Genomic DNA, 20,765 nt, shown 5'->3' on the forward strand with positions numbered 1-20,765 from the left:
TTTTCTCGTGTCTCTCAAAAATTGAGGTAATTTTTAAAATCATCAATAATAATCAATCACAAGCTTAATAGTAATTTTAAAAGTCACGTAATTATTAAATAAACACAAAAAAAAAATTAAAAAAAAAACACAAAAGAAACTTCTAACGTTACTCTCTGAATACCTTACTGCCAAGATTCAAGATACAAGGAAGAAGTAACAGTAATCGTACGAGTACAACTACGAAAAAGTAGCAGTTTCCCAAGAAGCATAATGTCAAGTTTGGTAAGCTCTGGATATTGCCCAAGGACAGGGTAATTTGCAAGACATGTTATCAATTCTTTCACTTCAAGTGCGTATATATAATATTTCTTTATGTGTGTGTCTATATATATATATATATATATATCCTCCATTTGGAAAACGTACCATCTCTCTCGATCGTACCACAAAATGAGGATCCATAGCATATCTCTATCTTTCCTAGTCCCCATATTTGCTGTTTTGGCTTACAAACATTTTAGCCCGATCGCCTTCTTCTCGTCTCCAATCACTTCTTCAACGGGAGGGCATCATCATCACCAACACAAACAACACCCTAAGAAGGGAGGAACAGTAGTAATGTCGGTCTGCGATGATTTCCCGGACGACTTTCCTCCTCCGGAAACTAACACAACCTCGTATATTTGTGTCGATCAAAATGGGTGTTGCAATTTTACAACGGTGCAAGCAGCAGTTGACGCAGTTCCAAATTTCAGCCTGAAAAGGACCATAATATGGGTCAACAATGGCGTTTACTTGTAAGTAATTGCTCCATCGATCTCGATCTTCTTTCATTCATTCATTATTTTCTTGCTTCGTTCTAAGCTAGCTTGCATGGCAATCTGTTCCCTGCAGTGAGAAAGTCACTGTTCCAAGAACGAAACCCAACATAACATTTCAAGGACAAGGCTTTACATCGACTGCCATTGCATTCAATGACACGGCTAATTCTTCGCATGGCACGTTTTTTAGCGGTTCTGTTCAAGTTTTCTCAACCAACTTCATTGCCAAGAACATAAGCTTCATGGTAAGAGATATATATATATATATATATATATATATATATATATATATATATATATATATAATATTATGGTTTAACTTATATATATAATTAATTAATTATAACAATATTTCAAAATCTTTGTGATCACGCTAGAATGTAGCTCCTATTCCAAGCCCTGGTGATGTTGGAGCCCAAGCAGTGGCAATAAGAATATCTGGAGATCAAGCTGCGTTCTGGGGTTGTGGATTCTTCGGAGCCCAAGATACCCTTCATGACGATAAAGGCCGCCATTACTTCAAAGACTGCTATGTCCAAGGTTCCATTGATTTCATCTTTGGCAATGCAAGGTCACTCTACGAGGTAATCTTGCTTATTAATTATTGTTAATTTTAACTTTTGGAATAAGTGATAATTTAACATGGTATCAGAACAGAAATTCTAAATTCGAACTCGATCAATCTCATTCATTTACCTTTCATTTCATTTAAATATTCCACGTGAAAGGTCGGGAGTGTTAAAGTATATATTGATTAAATAATTAAATTTACATCTTCTTATATCATGAGTTCAAATCTTGTCATGATCTATTGATATCTTATTTTAATTAAATATTTCACGTCTTAGGTGTCGCTAATTAAGGTAGAAACTGAGCCTACAAAATTAATCATTTCCTATCGATCGATCCGCTTAAGTTTTTGAAAAAAAGAAAAGTAAACAATAATAAAGTAGTAATCCCTGCATTTTTCACTGCTGCAGAATTGCCAGATGATTTCCATGGCGAACCCAGTAAACCCAGGAGTAAAGGTGATAAACGGAGCAGTGACGGCTCATGGGAGAGCTTCCGTGGACGATAAGACTGGCTTTGTATTCGTGAACTGCAGCGTGGGAGGAAATGGAAGAGTATGGCTTGGTCGAGCATGGAGGCCGTTTTCTCGTGTCATTTTTGCCTACACAACAATGACAGATATCATTGCTCCAGAGGGTTGGAATGATTTCAATGACCCTACCAGAGACCAGTACGTACACATCTTCTTCTCATCACGCAGTTTTAACGTGGATTTATTATAGCTAGTCACACGCATTTAGCATGGAAATATGATTATTTGTCGCCTCTAAAACACAACTCTCGACCACCTTGCATATTCACGTGGCAAGATGGTCTCTGGCTAATTTTATATTTTTTCCTTCTCAAAAAAAAGAAAATAAAAAAAAGTAAAAGTAAAAGTTGCTACATATATAGGTACAGGTGGTCAAGATTGTGTCATGAGGTGACAATGTATCATATCTCTTTAACATTTAACGGTTTACCTAATTAATATCAATATTCATACGTCTTTTAAAAAAAAAAAAAAGTATACATACTCTCATTAAATTATCACTTCTTTGTTAATGTTCTCCAAAACTACCAATTGTGTCGATCTCTCCCTAAAATACCATAACAATGTCAATGTCTCTTTAAGCAAATAAAAAGACAAAAATAGCCTTAAATTTTTTAAGACAAAAAAAATTCTTATTAGTTCAGAAAAAAAAAACTAAAAAAATGAAAATTTCAAAAAAATAAAAAACAATATTTTTTTAAAAGAAAATAAAATTAAAAAATATAAAACAATTAAAATAAAAATAAAATGATCGCCTTGGTTTTTCATTTTTTTTTTTAATGTTTTCCATTTTTTTTTTCAGTTTTTAGAAAGAAAAAAATTAAAACAAAATAAAAAAATTTCTTGTTTTGTTTACATATATTAGTTTTTTTGTTATAATTTTATGAAGGTTATTTTTATGATTGGAAAACATTAATATTGTTTTGATAGTTTAGGGAAGAGATTGGCACAATTGGTAGTTTGGGAAGAACATTGACAATTAGGTGGTAGTTTGAGGGGGGATGTGTACTTTTCCCATTAAAAAAAATTAAATAACATACTACCATGTACACCGTTAAATACACTAATTTTAAATTTTAACCATTATTTTATGGTCAAGATTTCAAACTGAATCACGATCCCCACAATTTTAAAGAAATTAATTACGAAATTTAGGCAATTTCTTTACCTCAAAACGTTTGGAAAATGCAACCTATTAAAAATGTGGCATATTACAATAGAGAATTGAGTATATTTTCACTAGGTTCTTACTCTGTATGTTGTAAAAAAACTTTGAGCAAAAAATTGTCTTTTGGTTTTATGAAGAACAAGCTTTTCTGCAAAACTAAAAAAGAACTCTTTTGTGAGGAAAATTCTTTGTGACTGCCTTGCTAACAACATGCCCACCATTTTAAAATGTATAATTTTTCAATCGTTTCGATGTCAAAAAAATGGCCTAAAGTTTGTAATTGAGAATCTATAATTTCTTTGTAATTATAGATGATTTTAATCTAAGTTAATGCATCTAACAGTATATATGAAGTCAATGTTGACACGTTTTTTAAAAATATTTAAATAATATGAAATCGTGAACATCGCTAGATGCACAAACTTTAAATCCTTATCATAAAATAAAATTGAACAAATAAAATTGAATTGAATTGAATTTATTTTTATTTTATTTTTTATTTTTTGTGTGGTTTTGATGATTGCCATAAAAAAATGTAGGACTGTATTCTATGGAGAATACAATTGCTCAGGCAGTGGAGCCAATATGACGATGAGGGCTTCTTATGTTCAGAGACTCAATGACACACAAGCTTTACCTTTCCTTAACGTCTCCTTTATCGAAGGGGATCAATGGCTCCAACCCTACAGTACTTTAGGCCATGTAATATGATAACAATATATATATATAATAACAGAAATTATTACCTCTTTTTTATACCTACAATACTACAATGAAAAAGTAGCAATACTAATTAATAAAATTAGTGCCTCTTTTTTTATATAATAATGAGTTCATTTATAAAAAAAAAAATTACGATTTGAAAATGTAAAAAAAAAATATTTTTTAAATCGCAAGCAATGGGGTGCGTTTTTAAACACTCATTATTTTAAAGGCTAAACTGCGATTGTAAATGCTGAATTGCGATTATACCAAACGCTTAACTACATTTTTTTAAATTACACTTTTTAAAATCATAAACCAAAACAAACTCTAGTGATAATTTTTTTTTTTTTTTTTGGGGGGGGGGGGGAGGGGTCTTGGTAATTTAAACTGCTTTTTATAAGAAATACTAGATTAATTAATTATCATTTTTTAATTTTGGGAAAAGTACACATCCTCTCAAACTATCACTTTATTGTCAATGTGCCCCCAAACTACCAATTGTGTCATTGTCCCCCCTAAATTACCAAAAAAAAAAAAGTTAATGTCCCACCTAAAGCCAACAAAATGACAAAAATAACCCTAAAAAAGTTTCAATAAGACAAATATATTCTTATAAATTCGAGAAAAAAAAAAACTAAAACTGAAAAAAACAATTAACAGAAACGATTTTTTTTTTAATTTTTTTTGAAAGATTGAAAAAAAAAAAAAACGAGAAAAATGAAAATCCAAGGGGTTGGCCAAACTGAAAATTATAAAAAACAAAATCTTAAAAAAAAAAAATAATAAAAACAAATGAAAAACTTTAATTTTTTATTTTTATTTTATTTTAAAAAAAATTATGTTTTTATGTTTTGTTTTTATATAATTTTAAGATTTTTTTATAATTTTATAAAATGCATTTTTGTCATTGATGAACTGACATTTTTTTTTTAGTGTAAAGAAGACATTGACATAATTGGTAGTTTGAACAATAAATTAACGATTGAGTGGTAATTTAAGAAGAATAGCTTTACTTTTCCATTTAATTTTTTTATAAAAGCTTACTATCTGTCGACCTCTCATAATTGCCTTTGGCTGTTTTGCACATTAGGGTTTAATGGTGCAAATGTTATGCACTTTTGTAGAAAATAATTGCACGTTGTGCATGAGTCTTTTCTCTTTGCACACCCCTCTGGATGTTGTTAACAATGAATATACAAATCCTTCCACTACATCTACATGCACACTTTTTATTTTTATTATTATTACGATGAAAGGAAATTTACAATAAAAGAACTCAATGCAAACAATAAAGAACAGTCCAGCATAAACTCATGAAACAATAACTGCATAATTTCATATTTTCGTTTGTCGATCAGCTTAAATCCTTCTTTTACCATAATCCTTGTTCTGATCTCCCAGCTAATTCTTAATTTGAACAATTATCTTGGTTGATTCCCATGTTTAGGATCCTTTTTTTTTTTTGGTTCCAAAGATTATCCGGCCACTACCGCTCTCAAACTTAAACGTAGGTTCTATTTGTTTCGGTGTAAAATAATTTTTATATTTTTTGGTATTTGGTGCGACGAAAAATAATAGTCAACCGAAAATATTTTCTCTTTTTTGACAAAAAAAAAAAGCTTATTTAATTTCTATAAAATATTTTCCCTTTTTCAAAACCGTAAATCATTTAAAATTTTTAAATAACATGGCAATGTAAGATTTTATATTCTACATATGACCTATATGCCACATGTATATGTGATTTATTATATTTAATAATAAATTGTATATATGGTGTACAATATGGTAATTTCATTGTAGTAAATTACCTAATAAAATCAAATCAAATTAATTGGCATTGGCATTAATTTGTAAATTGACATCAAATCAATTTAACTAATTTAAGTTCAGGCAACATGTTTGGGTTCTTGTGGAGGTTGATGCTTCCTTGAAGCACTCACTTTGTTTTGGCGTTTTGATTCAAAGATGGATACATAATTTCTGTGTACATGCCTTGTGCCACCATAAACACTGCTGCGCATACAAGCACTGTTCATAGAGATGTGAATAGTGGCAAAGGGGCTGAAGTTTTCAGGTTAGGGTTAGTATTTCAAGTTATAAAATTTGGGTTTCAGGTAGGGTTTTTAAACCAAGCCCGACCTAGTTTCAGTTCCAAAAAAAAGGGGGGGGTGGGGGGGGGGGGGGGGGGGGGGATCATTTAGTTGGCTGGACCAAATCTAATATGTAGACCTGACCTGATAAAGTGGACCGCTGCCTGCCCGATATAAAGGATTGACCCAGTAGCCCATTCGGATTTTTTAAAATAAAATAAAACCAGGCTCATGTGGGATTAGAACTTGGGAGCTTTAAGTCCATAAAGTGCCAACCTCTAAACCGTTAAGTTCTACATTGTTTTATGCTTTCATATTGAAGTTTTATTCGATATATAAATTTATATTGTTTAGTATTAATTATTTTAATGCATGAACTTTGAAATATTCTTTTATAATTTATATTGTTTAATATAAATTGTTGTTTGATGTCTAGACCTAAGAATAATTAACAATGCCATATATGTTGGTATATATTTATAGTACTATCAAAGAATACAATATTTACGAAAGTTTTGTTTAAGGAAAGTTTTGGGATTTAAAAGTGTCTTTGTGACCCCCCTCGCTTTCCTGAGAACTTATATGGTTATTCCTTAGAGAATATTGTTTACCTCATTTTCATCTTGGTTTGTTTTTATTCCTAGAGCTAAAGTTTGGCCTCTATACAGTTTTTAGATGTTAATGAAGTTGTGATTATTAATTATAATAATTTTGGGAGAACCACAACATTCCAATTTTATAATGATAATTGCATCAGAATTATATACATGAACTTTATAAAGACTTTTATTAGATGTTCATGAATTGCATCGTGATTACTATAATAATTTGGGAGAGCCACAACATCTCGATTTTATAATGATAATTGCATAAACATTATACACATGAACTTCACAAAAAAAAATTAACATCATGTTGTAATTAATTCATAAATTTAATTAATTATCTCTACATGGACGTTTTTATTTTAAATGACTTAATTAAAATAAGATAGCAAATTTAGCATTAAAGGTAAAGTTTCTCTTAGGCCCACAGGTATATAAAATTTTATTTATTAATGTTTAAATTTATTAGTTTTACTAATAAATAGTAAATTTTATGTGTAATGTAATCTTTGCCAACAGGTAGGTCAAAATTTACTATTAAATTAGTATTTATTAATTTAAATAAAGTTATTTCATAGCATTAAAGTATTTTATTTTATTTTCTTGATCATTGCAACTATTCCTACTACTTTACTTATTGGTAGTTTTATATTCCAATACTTTATGGTAATAATTTTTTTGACTGGAAAAGAAAATGTATTTTTTCACTTGGAGTGTTTGAAATTATATTTGGCGCTCCGGGTGAACGAACCACCTACTTCTACGGAATTAAGTACGCCACATGAGATTATTAAGCATGAATGGTAAGAGTAATTTAATCGCCTAAGTTAGATTTTCATGAAATCTCATGTCACTAAAAGCATTAGGGATTTTTTCCTGAATGTTTTAGGGGTTAAAGATTTTATAAAGTCTGTTGATGAACATTTATTAAGTTATAATAAAGCTTTGGCTAGCACTCTAATAGAAAAAGCTTTAAAGAAAAACATTTTACAGTTTTAAAAGTGTTTCTAAACAAATTATGGGAATGAAAGATATGATAGCTTAACTTAAGTCTCAAAAGGTTTAGATTTTGAGTCATTGTTGGTATATTGAATTTTGAATTTTGCTAAATGTGTAGATAGTAGAAAGTCTACTTCATGATATTTTTTCTTATTGTTAAAATGTTATATCCTAATATGTAGTAAGCAGACTACAGTTGATACGCTTATCATGAAAGCTAAAATTATTACATGCTATGAATTCACTATACAAGCATGATAGTTGAGACATTTTGTTAAAGGTCTCAAAATTGTCGATTTTATAGTTACACCCATAAAGATTTTCTGCGATAATTCTACTATAGTTTTCAAAGTAGAAATAGAAGTATATCAACATAAAGTGTCTTAATACGAGAGATAACATTAAGAGACATAAAGTGTATTGAACATATAAGTATTAAATTAATTATTGCGGATTCCTTGACTAAAGGTTTACCAGTAAAGAAAGAATAAAGTCATGTGAAGTATATGAAACTCATTAATTCCTTATTTTTGCTTAGTTTCTCTCTATTTGATCTATAGACATAAAGTTATTATTATAAAGTTTTTTTGTGCACATTTATTGTTTTTATCTATGGGGATAAATAAAATTAGACTCGAATAACTTATAGGAAGTTCATTCATAAAGACTAATTATTCCTATGGTACTCATATAAGAACTGTTACACATTGTGATAATATGGAAGGAATGACCTATCATATAATGGTTTTACAGCTATGATTCATGTGAAACATTTCTTAGAAATTCCATAATAGTTGGCCACACTAAAAAACCTAACACCATAAGAACATGTGTCATTAAAGCTAAATGAGAGAATGTAAGATTTTATCTTCTATATATGGCCTATATGCTACAAGTGTATATGATTTATTGTATTTAATAATAAATTGTATATACGGTGTACGATATCATAATTTAATTGTATTAAATTACCTAATGGAATCAAATCAAATCAATGGTTATTGGCATTAATTTGTAAATTGATATTAAATCAATTTAATTAATTAATTATTCCTTGATGAGAGGAACAATTACAGTATATACGAATTTTGAGGGTGCCTGACCTAGCCTATAAATAAAAAGTTTGTGTACTCTATCAATACGACATTCAGTAGGCATAAGTAAGAAAATACTTCTTATTATTTTGTTTTCAGATGCCATTTGAAACGTTTGAGCAAAGATAGCTAGAGCTAACCCTAAATCATTTCTTTTACTTTCCGCTGCGTATTTGTTTAGCAAATAATTATGTTTATACTAACATGTGCTATATGTATACAAAAATCTTTACAAGATTAGTATACATATTCTCAAATGTTATATGGCATTTAAAATTGTAATTGGATCAAAATTCAATACTGAACATCTCAAATTCAATAATAATTTTAAGTCACATGACATTTGCAAAAACACAAGACTCTAATCCTCCTTATAAAATTACTTATTGTGTCAGGATCTTTGTTTTGCAATAAAGTTTGCCAAATTAACATTATATCGTGTTGTTTTAATCTGTACAGAAATATTTATTTATTTGAATGTACTATTGTTAGTTTTAAATTCCAATAAATTAATACAAATTAAGCTTCTGCTATCAAAACCAAAACTTAATATAACGCTTCTATTGTTGTACAGTTTTTTTTTTTTTTCATAGTTGAGGAGGTACGTGTTTAATTCCTTGTGTTTGATAATAATAAAGGTAGTTCGTTACGTAATATATAACATTAATTAAAAACTCAATACCATATATAAAAAAGTATTTATAAGATAAAGTTAATATTTAAATCCTAATACAAGCCAATAAGTATGTTGTTAATTTGGTCTTTCTTTTTATATATTTTAAGGCTGCAATAAACAAGGAATTAACTCAAAATTAAAAGGTAAAAAAAAACTCAAAGAACTACCATTCAAGTTGATAGAAAGAACTGATTATGAAATAAAAAAGATAATCATAAAATTGGTGTGCAACACCAAAGCTACCTTTATCATATTCTATCAAACCACATGTTCTTCATGACAATATTATAGTTGGATAAACTTGTAGAAGATTCTTCACTAACCTTTCCTCTCCATATAATTTAGAATTGTACTTTACTACCAACCTTGTTCATAGACCAATGAAATTGCAACATAATCAATTCTGTTAAATGTATCCATCTAACTTTAAAAGGAAGAAATTCATAATCAACATGCTAGAATCCATGATCAATTGGCTAAGTAGCAGGAACCAGTCATCTTTATTTTCTGAGTTCCCTCTTCAAGTTTCAGGAAGTAATGCAATTTACAGTATTATATATTTAAATGATCTGGAACTGAAAGTACAAACTTCAATTATCACAAGTGAGCTAAACTTCAATTATCACAAACTTCAATTTACAGTATTATATATTTATAGATCCATTTCATTAATAAAATGCCACAAGTGACCTAAAATCCAAAGAAAACACAGTATTAATATCTATATAAGTTTATGTAATGATTAATGACTATGAGATTGATCAACTCATTGACATATATAAATAAATGAACAAAACCCTTACAGCCGAACAAAAAACCAAAAAATTGAATTCAACAAGATCTTTTAACATTTGAGCTTTTCTGAACTAGGAATGTTAAATATATTTGAGAAATATATGAAAGAGAGAAAGAGCGGAAGCATCCAATGGATTACATTATATTGAAGTAGTATATATAACAATATTACATAGGTTTCTATTTATACAGAGATAATGAGCAGTGAGCTAGAAACCTTAAACTACATAAGGTAAGGAATAAATCTTAATAAGAAAGACAATAAGCCTAGAGAATAATATAATATTCTTAACATCTCTCCTCAAATTCAAGGTACAAGCTTGATCTTGGGAAAAAGAAAGGGCAAAAGATTTTTTTTTTTTTTTTTCGTTGTCAGGAAAGTCGCTAGAGATGGCCGGAATAGGTGCCTAAATCCTGGCCGTGGTTAGGGGTGTGCACGCGGCGGGGCAGGGCAGGGTGAATTTTCGCCCTTTTTCCCCCCGCCCCGCACTATTGCGGATTGAGAAAATTTCACTTGCGAACCACACAAAAAAAGGGAGAATCCGTGCGGTGCGGGGCAGGGGGTGCGGGTTGGGCAGGGCGGGGCGGGGCGGGAGTGATGCGTCGCTCTTCAACTTCTTCAATCTTATCTAAAAATACTGCAGCACTTGGGTTAAAACAAAGAAGATGAAGAGGCGAAGAGCGGCGCAAGGGGAAGCTGCGAAGAGAGGAAAAAAAATGAAGAGAAGAGGTGTGCGGCACAGGCACTACGGCGATAGGGTTAAAATGAAGAAGTGAGGAAAAGAAACAAAGGAAAAGGAGAAAAGCGTGAAGTAATGAGGGAAGTCCACGTGCCATTTTGTAAATGAATAATGGTTTACCCATGTGTTTGAATAAACAAATAAATGAATAATGGCTTACTAGTTGGTTCAAAAGGCAAATACCTGTGCGTTTTGATTCTTTCGAACCAACGCATGGCTCCCAGTTCCAGCTGTACCAATGCATGAATAATCTCTTTTCACTTCTTTGGATTGTCTTCTTCCTCAGAGTCTCAGACTGAGACATAACGAAGAGAAGATTAGAAGAGAGGCTGAACGAACTCAACGAAGAATGAATAGAAGAGAAGAATGAGGAAGACTCTAGAGGCTGTAGTGCAAGCTTAGGGTTTTTAAATTTTTTTTTTTCCTATTGGTAGGGGCGAGGCGGGTCCCCGGGATTTTTTAAAACCCAACCCGCAATCCGTCCCGCCCCGCACAGATATACCATATTTCAACCCATACCCGTAAAAAAAACAAATAAAATCGGCTAGGGCGGGGCGGCGGATGCGGGTTGGGGCGGGTTCGCAGGTATTTGCCCACCCCTAGCGGTGGTGGTAGATGGTGGCCGAAGATTGGCAGCTAGTGGCGGCAGAGGAGTCTGGCTGTGGCAGTGCCTGACTTGAAAGAAAATCTAGGTTGTGATGGCCTTGGGCCCATGTATGGATTGGAGTTCATGAACCTGGTTGACCAAGTTGAATTGGGCCGATTTAATGGGCGAATTTGGCCTGAAAGTCGTGGACCATTTTATGGGTCGACATGGCCTGAAAATAAATTACTCGGATCTAACCAGCTAGAGTGGATTGAGTGGTTTGAATTTGAGTTGACGACCGGCTTGGACAACTAGGCCGAAGGAGGATTGGGCCTGCTCGAGTCTTCAAACCCTATAGACCGAACCGGCTTGAAACTTGTTGGTTTGGGTTGGACGCTCAAAATTAGTTTTGGACTGGACTAGACTAGAATGTGTGAGTTTGATGCATAGAGTCACGCGTGAAGGACACACGCTGAAGAAGTAAGAGACGTGTATTGGCACGTGGGAGGTGCTATCGACAAGTCCGGCGCGTGACGAAATCTTTCCTGCGCGTGGAGCTCGTGGATGCATGTAGGAATTATGGCAAATGTCTTGGAGGCGCGTGGCGGTGCGTGCATGGCTAGAAGAGGGTCAAAATGCACAGATCCATCGATCTGGGGCTGAGACACCACTTTTGGTGGTTGTTTGGCCGAGAGGAGTTCCGATGGCGGCACGTGGGGCTCGTGGAGATTATGCCAGTTGTGCGTGCGGTGGTTGGGGGCGATAGGGCTTCCATAGATCGGTAGATCTGAACCTTGCAGACTTGATTTTGGTATTATTTTTCCATATGGAGCTGCGATGAAGGCGTGGAAGAGACTTTGTTGTATTAATTCCTTTTGGGTGGACTAGCATAGTCCATTTTTTATTTTGGGTCCATAATGAGCTAAACCTATTGTGTAAGCATTTGAGGAAGTCATGTACTCTCACCCTATAAATGAATGGAGTTGGCTCATTAGACTTTGTTAGGTCATCTAAAAATTAGGGTTGGGTAATTAGACAACTCCACACACACTACAAACAGGACGATGGCTGAAAAATCAGAGTTGTCAAGCTCATCATCAAACAATGAAAGTACGCTTATATTTTGTTTCTTCACATGCTATGAAGTAGGACAGATTAATATGAATTATTTTAAACAATTGGTATCAGATCCAATCTGTTCTTTTTCGTGGCTATGTTGAATTGCGTTTTCCTTTAAATTATATTCTTCATTGTCAATTTTTGTTCTGTACCGCTATATATTATTTTATAGGGAAAAGTACACATAACCCCTTCAAACTACCACTCAATTGTCAATGTACCCCCTAAACTACCAATTGTGTCAATCTCCCCCCTTAAACTACCGGAAAATGTCAATGTCCCCCCTAAGACCAACAAAAAGACAAAAATGACCCTAATTTTTTTTTGAATAAGACAAAAATGTCCTCATAAATTCAAAAAAATTAAAACTAAAACTAAAAAACTTAAAAAAATTAAAAATTAAATTAAATTAAATTAAATAAAAAAAGAACAAATTTTTTAATTTTTTTTTAAAAAAAGTAAACAAAAAATAACTGATTTTTTTTTTTTTAAAAAAAAACAAATGAAAAAAAGAAAAAAGAAAAACCAGTTTTTATTAAATTAAAAAACAAAAAATAGCAAATTTTTTTAAACAAAAAAACAAAAAATAACTGAAATTTATTTATTTAAAAAAAACAAATGAAAAAAAAAAACCAGTTTTTATTAAATTAAAAAACGAAAAAGAACAATTTTTTTTAAAGAAAAAAAAAACGAAAAAACAAAAAATAACTGAAATTTATTTATTTATTTTAAAAAAATAAAACAAATGAAAAAAAAAATCAGTTTTTATTTAATTAAAAAATCGAAAAAAGAACAATTTTTTTTTTAAAAAAAAAAGAAAAAAAAAACTGAAAATTATTAATTAAAAATAATAATAAAAAACAGTTTTAATTTTTAATTTTTTTGTTGGAATAATTTTTTATTATTTTATATTTTTTTAATAATTTTTTTTTAGTTTTTATTTTATTTTAATAATTTTATGAAGGGCATTTTTGTCATTAAGGGGACATTGACATTTTCTGGTAGTTTAAGGGGGGAGATTGACACAATTGGTAATTTGGGGGGTACATTGACAATGATGTGGTAATTTGAGAGGGTTATTTGTACTTTTCCCTATTTTATATATAGATTTGTGCCACTGTATTTATTTTTTAATATTGATCTGCGCGTCATTGCCATCGTGTATCAGTGAATCTTTTTTTTTTTCATTGAAATTTTAGAGCAATATGGATAATGCTTTGTGTATATGACCAATGGTTTTGATTGATTATATACTCACTTATCGTGAGACTAATCATGATAAATTGTTGATCTGTTTCATTGATTATGTACTCACCTATCGTAGAACCAATCATGATAAATTAATTGGGGTAATTATTTTGTGAACTGCAATTTTACTAAGGTCCATACGGATAACTGATTTGCCCTATCGAAAAATTATTATTTTGGTAGAATGCTTAGACGATAAAGAAATTATTAGAAAAAAATACAATTTAGCCCCTCAAACTACCACTCTTTTTCCGTATGGCCCTCCAAACTACCAAAGCTTGTACTCTGACTTCCTAAACTACCACAACCTTTGAAAAATGCCCTTTTTGGCGTAATATCCACATGATACCCCTGACACGTGTCATTTTTCAATTAAAAAAATTCAAAAAAAATAAATAAACTAAAATTTTATTTCTTATTTTTATTTATTTATTTTTAAAAAAAGATGGGTGTTTGGGGTGGCGTTATTTTCCAACCGTGGCCCGGTCTTCCCAATTTTATTTCTTATTTTTATTTTTTTAGTTTATTTTTTGAATTTTTTAATTGAAAAATGACACATGACAGGGGTATTATGGTGATATTTCGCCAGAATGAGCATTTTTCAAAGGTTTTGGTAGTTTGGGGGGCCATCAGAAGAAAAAGTGGTAGTTTGTGGGGCTAAATTGTAATTTTCCCAAATTATTAAATACTCTGCACTTAATGACCAACTCTTATCCTCTCGATAGCGGGTCATCTCAAGTCGTATTTAATTATTTTGCTTTATCATGTGTATGAGTTCATTGTGTGTGGAACTATAGCATAAAATTTTAAGATAAACAATTTGCATGAGTCTATTGTGCATGTGACTCTAGCATGAAAAATATGATGATTATATGAGTGCATGTTTTTTGTTTTTATTTTACAAGTATAATAAAGTCTTGTTGTGATGTTCTCAATTTTGGGAAATCAAGGTTTGTCCCTCCCATTATCTGCCATCAAAAATTTGACGGGGACTAATTATAAAGATTGGAATGAGTCTCTCACTATCAATTTAGTTATCATGAATCTTGATTTGGCTTTGAGGGTTGAGGCACCTGCTGCACTTACTAAGAAAAGTTTCGCCGAAGAAAAGACCTACTATGAACGTTGGGGTCATTCCAATATGACTTGTCTTATGATCATGAAGTACACCATTGACAAGTCTATTAGGCAGAGTATTACTTGTATTGATAGTGCTAAGGATTTTTTGGCTACTGTTGAGGATAAGTTTACTAAGTTCGATAAAGCAGAAAAGAGAACTTTCATGAAATTACTTACCACTACCACTTATGATGGTTTTAGTGGAGTTTGTGAGCATATTATGAAGCTCACTCATTTCTTCAACAAGCTGAGGCAAATGAAGGTTGAGCTAGCAGACAGTTTTCTTGTGTGATAAGTGTTGGAGTCCTTACCATCTCAATTTGATGCTCTCAACACCACCTACAATGCTTAGAGAGATAAATGGAGCTTAAGTGAGATGACTTCTATAGTCACTCAAGAAAAGGAGGTGATGAAAAATGGAAAGTCTCATGCTGTTTTTATGATGACAAATGATAGTGGACATTTTAAGAGAAAATTTTATAAGGGCGACAACAGTGGCAACGAGACACAAAAAGTAAAGAAATTCATAAAGTTTTCTCAACAAACTAGCGTATGTGTCTCTTTGGAGCCTAAGATAGAAGAATTCAAAGGACAATGTAATTTTTGTCACGTGTATGGGCACAAGAAGGCAAATTGCAAGAAGTATACGGCTTGGTTAGAGAATAAAAGAATTACAAAGCACCAGAAAGCCGAGTAATAGGGAGTTGAAGGTGAACATGGGAAATGGTGTGGAAGTTAAAGTTGAATACATTGGCACTACAAAGCTTGTTTTTCGCCTCTGGGCATTTTTTGGATCTAAAACGAACTGTTTTTGTATCTTCTATTAGAATGAACCTTGTCTCTATTTATATTTTGGACAAATGTGGATACATTTTTTGAGATTGGAAATTGAATGGTTATCATTTATAATAATTCTATTGTGGTTGGTTTTGGCACATTATGTGATGGTTTATACATGATTGACTTGATGCATTCTTTATCTTATTTCTCTTCTAGTGCCTCTTTTGTGAATGATGTGGTTGTTTCCAAGTGTAGTAGGAACATTGAGACTTCCTCTATGTTGTGGTACAGACATTTGGACCATATTTCTAAACCAAGAATTGAAAGGTCGATTTATGGGCTTAAATAAGCTTCAACGCAGTGGTATTTGAAATTTGATAGAATTGTCACCTCTTGTGGTTTCAAGGAAAATGTTGTTGACATCAATTTTAGAGGTGTAAGGCAATGTGCGGACGACTGAAATTATGAAACGGTTGTAGAGCACGAGAAGGACGCCTGGAAACGTCATAGACGTTTATTGAAGGCCACAAGAAAGTGGTTCTGATACCATGTTAAAGAGAGAAAGAGCGGAATAAAAAGAGTAGAAGCATATAATAGACTACATTATATTGAAGTAGTATATATAACAATATTACATAAATTTCTATTTATAGAGAGAAAATGAGTAGTGAGCAAGAAACCATAAACTACATAAGGTAAGGAATGAACCCTAATAGGAAAGACAATAAACCTAAAGAATAATATAATATTCTTAAAAAGGAAAAGACTAACATTAAGTGCATTGTTTCCATGTTTCAGTAATGCTTTGATTCATTATTGGGCATGTATATAAACACTTACGATATATACGGCTTGTGTCACATGAGACACTTTGTATAGCCACAGTTGTATTATGTAAAGACAGTTAAACTTTATAATATAGATGTTTAATGTCAGCACTGTGGTGCTACTTCATGTAATATGTTAGATGTTTCCGCTGCTAGAATGTAATTTCTAATATGAAATGTTATTACGATGTTATGAGATAATAGGTGCAGATATGTGTTAGAATAGCATGCACAGCTTTCAAAAAAAAATGTTGAAAGGTAGCTGGTCGCTACACAAATCCTCTTCAGATTGCATTATCAGCCAATCCTCTCAGTGGGTCAAAAAAGTCACTATTCCCATGATCCGCAACATCAACCTATAAAAAAAAATATATATAATTGAAATTTTTCAAGAGAATAACACTTCATGACCAAATTTGATCCACAAGCAAATACTGTAACAGATTTATTATCTGTGTAGGAATTTAGGGTTTATATTTCAGAATTGTAAAGGAAATTGAGATGAAAACAGAATAAAATGATGAATCGATGAAGAAATTGATGGGTAATGTATTTGTATTGAATTGAACAAAATGATAGAATTGGACGATTCGAGATGTCCGGTCTCCGGAGCATTCGAGGTGCTCAGCCTCCAAGTTTACCACAGTAAACAATTCACTAATCTCATTTTCATAATCCTACCATTACTCTATTAGGTCTTATATAGACATACCCCTTATCTAAAGACTCCACTAATTGGAATGGCCAAGCCCATTCAACCCACTACTAATAACCCAGCCCATATACTACTAATATACCCATTACAAATACATACACAACTTCATGTATTTCAAGAAACATTCATTTTTAGCTGTAAAACATCCCACATTACAATCACATTTGTTCAAATTTTTGGTTTCTCTTCTCAAAACAAAACATTAACAAACAATCAGAACCCAAAACACTTCTAAAAACACAAAAAGAAGAAGAAAAAGTTTTCACCTTATCAATTTCTTTCTCATTGAAGTCTATCACAGACGATAGCACAAAAGGGCACAGGCTAATGCTTGTACATCCGATTATCTCTTAATATCTTCTAGTGCTCAAATACATTTCTACTAACCTATTCAATTCATGAGAGCAGAAACTCAGAATCTATTGACATATTATGACTCTGCGGAAGTACATTAAATAAACATATAAACAAATTACAGCAAAACAAATAGTCATGTTGTTACAACGATGTTCGACCTCAAAGTTATCAATTGCTAATCTTAGTTTGCAACAATTTGAACATTATATATAGAAGAAAAATCAGAAACAAAACAACCAAAAGATAGCTCATACCCAAAGGCATAATAGTCAGAAAACTTACAGAGACTCGACCAATACGAATCCGAAATCTCAGAGACAAGAACTAATTCGAATCAAAAGCAGAGATTGAAGAAAGCAACAGAACATATTATTCTGAAACGCAAACAAAAAGACAAGAAATAACACAAATCGAAGAGAAAAATATACCTTATTCGTTAAGAGCAGCGGCTTCTCTCTTCAGCGATAGAGGAGGGGAATTGAATTTTAGCCCTTTATCTTTGTCCCGCTCAACCGAAGACATCGAATTTTTCGGCCGAAAATGGAGGCAGTTATCTGATAGAGTTGGTAGAACGTATCGTACGTCCTTTATGCATTTCTCTCAAGATTTGTTGGATTTCTGACAGAAAATCGAAGAAAACACGGAAAGAAAATCATTAGTTTCAGTCTTAGGACAAGGCGTTTGTTGAAGGAGGAGTTTGTAAATTGCTTATATGTCGGAAATGACTAATAAGCTCCCCACAAAAGCCGAAGAATGTGAATTTCAGGAAGGGTAAAATCGTGAATTAAACGGTTATAAGAAAAGACACTGTACTGTAAGCCAACTAAAAATAAAATAAAAAATAAAAATCGTATTCAGGAAGGGCAAAACGGCAATTAACGTACTTAAAAGACAAAAATATCCAAACAAAGCTGTAAAACTCTAACTACAGAAAGGTTAAAATGGTAATTATACTCTCAAACAAAATGTCACTATCCTCGTGGCATCGGCTCTTATTTATAGCTTTAAGTTACAGAAACTAAGGCATAAGGTGGTCCCCAAAAAAAATAAATTAAATTTTACACTTAATTTTTTTTTTTTTTATTTTGGCCTCTCATTTTTTTTTTTTAATTTTTTTTTTTTTTCAATTTGGCCCCCCAAATCTCAAATCCCAACTCCGCTCATAGTTTCAGGAAAGTCATTTTTCATGAAAATGAAAACATTTTCCAGTGTTTTGCGCGTATAGAAAATCACAAATACTTTTTATATTTTCATTCAATCATATTAATTTATAAAAATCAATTTTTATTCGCAACATAGAAATATAAATGTAAAATAATATAAAAATTACTGGTGTCGAGATTCCGTCACTGACTGACAGGATTTTAATCACTTTCACCGGATTCCAACTATTGTTGACGGAATCTAGGCTGACCGGATTATGATGAAGGTGGCCAGAATCCGACGACAATGACCGAACGTTGTTGGATTCCAGTGGTGGTCGACTACTTGAATATGAAGATCGACTACGTCGTTTAAAAGGTGGTTGAATGTGTCCACCGTCTAATAATAAATCATTTTTCAAAATTTACTAAGTATTTTTTGTCAAAACAAAAAATTATTTTTTAGTTGACCACTATTTCGTCCCTACCAAACACTGAAAAATATCGAAATCATTTTTCAAAAACCATTTTACGCCGAAACAATCGGAGCATTAATTTCAGCATAGGAAAGGCATTTGTCAAAGGAGCAGTTTGTAAACTGTTTATGTCAGAAATGACTAAAAAGCCCCTCACAAAAGTAGACGATTGTGAAGCTTAGAGCATCCTCATCAAGCTCTCCAAAATTTTCTCTAAATTTAACCTAAACAATTTACTTTTTTGATTTTATCTCTTACTTTTGAAACCCTTTTTACATCAAACTCTTTAAATATTTCTCTATTTTAATTATATATATTATTTTTTATTACTTTTGACACCAACTAATTTAACTATATGAACATCAAATTTTCCTTAAAAAAAACAGCCCCTTTTACAATCATCTTCGCACATAACTACAATCTCAAAATTACACTGCACCACTAAACCGGCCTATTTACAAAAAAAAAAAAAAAAGAAAAAAAAAAAAACACTAAACCGACCTCCAGCTGTAAAACACAAACTGCTCAGCTCCATCCAAAAGCCGCCACCTATACTGAAGATGACGCAATGACCTTATCTCCAAAACCTTCTCAAGACTTCCTGAACTTCTTCTCTTGCTTAGTCTTCATTTCAGTTTGTTTCTTCCCTTCACTCTAGTTTCAGCTTCCTTCCACAATAACCGCATTCCTTGCCTTCTGAGGAATCAACCCGTGACAAGTTCTTTCTTCCCACTCATTCTCCAAGCAACAACGCCGTCTGCCACAGAGTCCTTTGTTTCAGCAACTGTCCTCCATGGAATTAAAAGACATCGCGCCAGAGAGAGTTGATATTGCGGAAGCTTGAAGGCGCGGAGGAAAAGTGAAGACGCGCGGGAAGAGAAAAAAAATTGATATTAAAGTGAATGGCGTAAGACCAAATGGGGTTAAATTTAGAGAGAGTTTCTGACAAGAGTTAGTTTGGGGAAATATTAGAGAGCTCAATGCATGAAGGTTTTTGAGAAGTTTCTCTAATATTTGGTGAAAAGTTTAAAATAGAGAGTTTGATGAGGATGCTCTTAGGAAGGTTAAAATCGTGAATTAGCCAGTTACAAGAAAAAACACTGTAAACCAAACGAAGGAAAAGACAAAAACAAACAAAAAAAATATATATATATATTTTTTACTCTTTACAATTCTGGAAGGGCAAAATGGTATTTAAAGTACTTAAAAGACAAAATATCCAAACAAATCTATACTCTAACTACATGAAGGTTAAAATGGTAATTTTACTCATACAAAATGTCAATATTCCGTGGCATCGGCTCTTATTTGTAGCTTTAATTTATAGAGAGTATTGTTTACTTATCAATTATGAATTATCATAAAGCTAGCTGGACACCTATATAGACTAGACTTTGAAGCTTATAAAAGTACACATATAAAACTTTCTCCGTGAGATCTTTAAATTTAGAGATATGTTACACATAATTCTCTTTTACTTTTTTTATTTATTTATTTATTTTTGATAAATTCATCATTAAATATGTAAAATGCATATGTGTAGATTTTGTTAATCCCACAAGTTCAATGGTAAACTTACAAATCTTTTATACGGATAGATGTACAAGAGAATGCAA

The 20,765-nt window shown here is 31.9% G+C and overlaps 2 protein-coding genes and 1 long non-coding RNA gene across 3 annotated transcripts; 2 read left to right on the forward strand and 1 right to left on the reverse strand.

Annotated features, from left to right (window-relative positions):
• Nucleotides 1-423: 423 nt before the first annotated feature.
• Nucleotides 424-3,831, forward strand: LOC133861674 (probable pectinesterase 8). Its single transcript, XM_062297459.1, has 5 exons — nt 424-779; nt 877-1,048; nt 1,181-1,387; nt 1,784-2,043; nt 3,613-3,831. Exons 1-5 carry the CDS (start codon nt 433-435, stop codon nt 3,782-3,784), a joined length of 1,158 nt encoding a protein of 385 aa, XP_062153443.1. The 5' UTR covers nt 424-432; the 3' UTR covers nt 3,785-3,831.
• A 10,827-nt stretch (nt 3,832-14,658) lies between these two features.
• LOC133860360 (uncharacterized) lies at nt 14,659-15,144 on the forward strand. Its single transcript, XM_062295984.1, has one exon. The coding sequence runs from the start codon at nt 14,659-14,661 to the stop codon at nt 15,142-15,144; it is 486 nt and encodes a 161-aa protein (XP_062151968.1).
• A 1,278-nt stretch (nt 15,145-16,422) lies between these two features.
• LOC133861487 (uncharacterized) lies at nt 16,423-18,276 on the reverse strand. Its single transcript, XR_009899023.1, has 2 exons — nt 17,960-18,276; nt 16,423-16,815 (listed from the first exon to the last, which is right to left on the reverse strand). It is a non-coding gene; the product is annotated as an uncharacterized LOC133861487 (long non-coding RNA).
• Nucleotides 18,277-20,765: the final 2,489 nt, after the last annotated feature.

This window comes from Alnus glutinosa, chromosome 2 (genome assembly GCF_958979055.1).
Source record: "Alnus glutinosa chromosome 2, dhAlnGlut1.1, whole genome shotgun sequence".
Classification (NCBI taxonomy): domain Eukaryota; kingdom Viridiplantae; phylum Streptophyta; class Magnoliopsida; order Fagales; family Betulaceae; genus Alnus; species Alnus glutinosa.

What these genes read in the sequence shown, in the direction of transcription:
- LOC133860360 (XM_062295984.1), top strand. Translation starts at nt 14,659, where the DNA reads ATGTTCTCAATTTTGGGAAATCAAGGTTTGTCCCTCCCATTATCTGCC.
- LOC133861674 (XM_062297459.1), top strand. Translation starts at nt 433, where the DNA reads ATGAGGATCCATAGCATATCTCTATCTTTCCTAGTCCCCATATTTGCT. An exon ending in GTCAACAATGGCGTTTACTT is followed by an intron (nt 780 to 876) that starts GTAAGTAATTGC and finishes TGTTCCCTGCAG; the next exon opens with TGAGAAAGTCACTGTTCCAA. An exon ending in AATGACCCTACCAGAGACCA is followed by an intron (nt 2,044 to 3,612) that starts GTACGTACACAT and finishes AAAAAAATGTAG; the next exon opens with GACTGTATTCTATGGAGAAT.